The sequence below is a fragment of the Chinchilla lanigera genome, unplaced genomic scaffold (genome assembly GCF_000276665.1).
Source record: "Chinchilla lanigera isolate Chin_1 unplaced genomic scaffold, ChiLan1.0 scaffold00022, whole genome shotgun sequence".
In the NCBI taxonomy this organism is placed as follows: domain Eukaryota; kingdom Metazoa; phylum Chordata; class Mammalia; order Rodentia; family Chinchillidae; genus Chinchilla; species Chinchilla lanigera.
This window is the reverse complement of record NW_004955423.1, coordinates 4,739,486-4,744,779: the sequence shown is the minus strand read 5'-3', so window position 1 is coordinate 4,744,779 and position 5,294 is coordinate 4,739,486. Positions and strand designations below refer to the sequence as shown.

At 38.0% G+C, this 5,294-nt stretch overlaps 1 protein-coding gene across 1 annotated transcript in view; it reads right to left on the bottom strand.

The window, feature by feature from the left end:
* Positions 1-2,261: 2,261 nt before the first annotated feature.
* LOC102021890 (guanylate-binding protein 6-like) overlaps positions 2,262-5,294 on the bottom strand; it is a gene marked incomplete in the record, with an annotated part of 28,362 nt that continues 25,329 nt past the window's right edge. The window contains 3 exon segments of the mRNA XM_005385352.2: positions 2,262-2,937; positions 4,117-4,310; positions 4,647-4,749. Of these exon segments, the coding sequence (XP_005385409.2) occupies positions 2,716-2,937; positions 4,117-4,310; positions 4,647-4,749 (519 nt within the window).

The following is a 5,294-nucleotide window of genomic DNA, read 5'->3' as shown; positions in this document are numbered from 1 at the left end:
GATGTTTGGTGAGGTGTCTGGGTTGCTGTGGCATGGAGCCATTGATCCAGCGGTTTGCCTAAGCATGCTGTGGTCATGCTCTGAGGAAGTCAATGACAACTGCAGTATATCTGGCAGAGTTTTTGGAGCGATCTTTGAAGAGGGGGCGGGGGGGGTGACTCAACAAACTCTGTTTTAAGCTTTTGGACTCCATTTTGGGCAATGGTCCTTACTGCTCAATACAATCCTAACATCTGTCCCACTTGTTTCTGATAGTTACTGAGAGACATAGGTAGCTGCTCTACAGTATCCATTCTCCCCTTCTTCCGTACTAATAGGACTCAGTTGTTTTGTTGATTCCATCTTCTCTTTTATAACCAAAGTACCTTGTTACAATAGATTCATGTAGTCAATATTTTTGATTGTTTCACATATGTACTACTTTTTGGAATCTTCATTTTCCTTTGATTTCAGAAATTCCATTTGAGACCTCTATATTTCTCACTAAGGTAATAATGGGGCATTCCTATTTATCCAAAGCACAGCTACTTAGTAAATGTTCACAGGTGTCTTAGAAGGAGAACTGGGAAACCACTATCAGGTTATCCTTGTCCTCAAATTGTAGGGCTTCTAACCCTGGGTACATACCTTCCTCAATAACTGCTGGGTTTAGGGTCTAAACTTATCTCAGATCAAAGTACAGACTGGGAAATATTACTGAGGCTGCCACTCAAACTCTTGAAAAGCATCCTTGATTCCATTTGATTCTTTTCTTTTCATTTTTTTTTTTTACATCAACCTTCTGAACTGTCCTTGCATAGAGCCTACAGACTGTGACTCCAACAGTGCTGCTTATTACTGTAACTCTATCTGCTTGGAATCTAATGATTACCTGGCAAGACGTGGCCTCCCTATGACAGGCTCTATCACCTCCCATCAGGAGGTCTAGCTTTGAAAAATCACTTTGTCCCCCCTGCTCCAGACACCACAGAAAGACAATGAAATTACAATGATTACAGGTTCTTTTTAACCAGTCTATATTCTTCATGTGTGATAATTATGATCCTAACAACTTAAATCTGTAATTCAGAGACAGGAAGTAGAGGCTATATTTATTGAGATCCAAACGTCAGAGGAAAATTTATACATCAATTTTGAAACAATATAGGAAATAAGAAACAAGGTCAAAAGGAAAAGAGGATGAAGATGCAAGTTTTTTATTTTATGAAAAGAAATGAAAATTTCAAACAAAATAATACCAGAATAACAATAGCTAATTCATTATGTACCATTACCTTCAAAGTAGTTACTCAGAGTACAAGATATAGGCATAAGAAATTCTCCAAATGATATTAGCACAAACCTTTATTTTCAATGAACTCAGACAAACTAGCACTTTAACTATTTTGTATTTCTATTCCTTTCCCCTTCCTTGCTTTCCCTTTCTCACACCCTAGTTCTTCTTTCCTTTGAACAATTTCTTACCACTTCACAATATGCACAAATGGGCCTCTGAGATGAATATAATACACTTTTCAGATGATGAAATACAAACAGCAAATCAATATAGGCAAAATGTTCAACATCATTAGTCATTTAGGAGATGCAAATTAAAGCAACACTGAGATTCTATCTTACTCTAGAAAGAATGTTTACTATCAAGAAATGAATCAACAATAAATGTTGGAAGGGCTATGGGGAAAAAGGAAATCTTCTCCAGTGTTGGTGGGAGTGTAGACTGGTTTAACCACTGTAGAAATCAGTGTGGAGATTCCTCAAAACCTAGGATGCAGATTTTATGCTTTTTTGTACTCAGATCTCAGTCTTACATCTCTCATGGAGCTGGCTGGGGTCATGTCTTGAAAGAATGTGAAATGTCACTGTCTGCTTTCACATATGTACAAGCCAGTTCCACTTTCATTGCTGTCATTATTAGTATTATAGTTCAAATTTTTGACTGCATATCCAAATTTTGTAATACAAAATTTCTTAACAAATTCAAAAATAGAGCATGTAATGAAAGTTATGTGTCATTTCCACTGCTAATTCCTACACTTTCTACCCAGAAAGACCCAAGGATGCCAGTGTCTCATCAAATTTTTAAAAGATATTTTACTTTTAAATATGTATTTTTACAAATAATAATGTCATGGCTAATACTGGTGCAACTATGTATGTATATGCTTTGGGACATTTTTACTTCATTTTTTATTTTACATTACATTATCCCCAAGATGATTCTTTTTTTTTTTTTTTTTTTTTTGGTTTTCTCCAGTACCGGGAACCGAACTCACGACCTTGCGCTTGCCAGGCAGGCGCTTTGCCACTGAGCTAAATCCCCAGCCCCTCCTCAAGATGATTCTATACTTAGTGAAATAGAAATCCACTCTCATTTCATTTCCTATATTCTAATATCAGTAAATAATAAAATGTGTGTTATGAATTTATGCAGATGACATTGAAGTAATTTCCAATTTGCAATTGAAAGCAATATCTCAATGGACTTTATATATATATATATATATATATATATAAAGCATATGCTGCCTAAAAGCAAATACTACCTGTCAACAGGTACAGGGATTTGTTCTAACATGGTCCAGATGCAGATACACTTCAATAAGCAACTTATATATTTAAAATTTTCCTGAATGAAAATGAAAAACATATGCCCCAGAATAGGCCAACACATACATCCATAATCTATAATCTAGAATTTTAAAAGAAAAGCAAAGTTTACTTAAAAAGTGAGCCAATGGATTTTAAAGCATTACCAAGAAGTTTACCAGGAGCAGTCAGCACTGCAGTTATGCCATCACCTACGCTACTCAAGGCTCGTGTAATAAATGGATCATTATCACTTTCTGTAGTTTTGACTCTTTTCTGCAAATGCTTTAACTCTTCATTCATTGCCTCAGATTTATTCTTGAATCCTTCTTTAAGCAAATCCATTTGGATCTAAAATAAATGAATAAAAGGGCAGTACATTATTATGGTACTGCTATTTTAAGAGTGACATTTTGCTTAAAAAACTTTGTCAAACTGAATTTATATTACATGTATAAACGTTTTTGCAATCACAAAATAACTAAACAACAAACAATATTATCTGAATTGGACCAGATATTGTGAGAAGGAAGCATAGTTTAGTTTTCTTAATATTCATCCAATATTCAATCCTGCTGTGCAGAAGCATGACAACAAATTGTGTTCTTTCCAGATGGACAAGGACAGAATTCCTCTGAGATCATAAGCTAATACCTGTAGGCTATCCACATGGGGTATTGTAGTTTACATAAAATATCCCCCAAAATACTCATGTGTGTGGAAGGAGATTCTCTTACTGGGGTGCTAAACTAATCTGCAGATACAGCCATTGGATTCAGTAGTTTAATATGCCATGAAAGAGGCGGGGCCTGGTTAGAGGTGGGTCACAGTTCTTCCCCTTCCTGGCTGCCACAGACTGAGCAGTTTTCTCTTCACCATACATCAGTGCTGTGCTACTTCTGCCTTGTAGCTGCCCAACTATGGACTGAAATCATCAACCAAAATAAAGCTATCCCTTATCCTATAAGTTGTGCATATTGGGTGTTTTGTCCAGGAGCTGGAAAAGTGACTAGGACATCTGCAAATAACCAGTAAATTTATTGACAGAAGCTGTCATTACATTGGGTGTTTAAGTCTGAACATTTCTGAGAGTTTTATGGCAACACAGATCCATCTCTTTGGATCTCTGGGTCTTTGGATGATACTAGAGTGCCTCATGATATTGGTATTGCTAATGCGATCCAATTGCTATTGATGTTGGCTAAAGATGTTTGAAAAATGTGGTTAATCAGGCCCTCATGAGATCATTTTATAAAATCCCCAAACAGCAAAATAAATGCTATTCATATTCTCCAAGGAATTCATCAAAAGAACTATAGGAGCCAAGATGATGTGAATTCTCTAAATTCTACATATGAAGCAAAATTTAAAGGAGTCATCTTTAAAACAAAAACAGCCAAAAATCCAGAGCTTTATCAAATTACAGACAATAAATGGTGATGGTCCCTCCTTCCACGATCCGGATATCACCTTCACCGTCCTGCAAGGGTACCCAGGACATCAGACACTACTGAGCCAAGGTGTACTCACCTTCATATGTTGCTCCAACATCATTTTCTGATCTCTGAGGAGGTTTTCCCTCTCCAACAGTAGCTTCTTTTCCAGTTGCTCCATGTTTTCCTTGTGGGTCCTCTCTAGAGCTTCTTTTATTTGCTGTTCCTCCTGTAATTTTGCTATTGAAATTTCCCTGTCCTTCTCAGCTGCTTCCTTCTGGGCCTTCTCCACTGTGCCAGGGAAATTTCAAAATGGAAGAAAAACAAGTGAAAACTAATTATATTATCCTGAGCTCAGAGACCAAGGCAAAGCTGAAAGGCAGCACAGGAAAGTCAGAGAATTCACACAGGTCCATGCTGTCCAGAACATGTTTCAGAACAGGATGGAAATGCACTGCCCTTGTAGATGACATAACTACAACTCTTTTCTGTTGTTCACATTCATCAGCATGCACCCTCCACAGAAGGAAAGATGCTACACACTGGGGAAGGTTTCCTGTTGGGTCTGTCAGAATCATTGCAGGAATCTACACACACTTGGGAGCTGCCTGTGCCTTGCACATTTACCTGCCAGGGCCTTATCCCTGTCAGTGAGAGCTTTATCTGACTGCAGAATGGATTCTTCTATTGCTGCCTGTGACTGCAGGAACCTTTGGAGCACCTCTTCTGCCTGTGAAACCAAGAAAGAGCAAATAGCTTACCACTGGGAGAAGGGTTCTGGAAAATAAATGTATGGATATCATTCTGCTCATGGTTGAACTTCTAGTGGCTCTCTGCAAATGGATCAATCGCTTCAGTGTCACCCAAGATTCTCCATGCCTCGGGCTTCCCATCTCCCTCCCTGTGTCCTTCTTCCAGGACTCCTTCCTGTCATGTGCTCTAAGTTCCAGCCAGTCAGAATTATGTGCAGTTGTGCAAACTACATCCTCCAGTGCTTTTAGGTATTTTTCTCCAGTGACATAAACTGTACCTCTGTCTTCCTCCTACAAGCTATTTCTTTAGGAAAAATTTTTATATATACTGGGGCCTCTCAGTTGAAAAGTAAAAATGGGGGCTGGGGATTTAGCTCAGTGGCACAGAGTCTGCCTGGCAAGCACAAGATCATGAGTTCGATTCCCACTACCGGAAAAAAAAAAAAAAAAAGCTATTGAAAGGAAAAATGTTCAGAAAAAAGGTGATATCACTTCAAGCTAGATTAAACTACCTAGGAAAGAG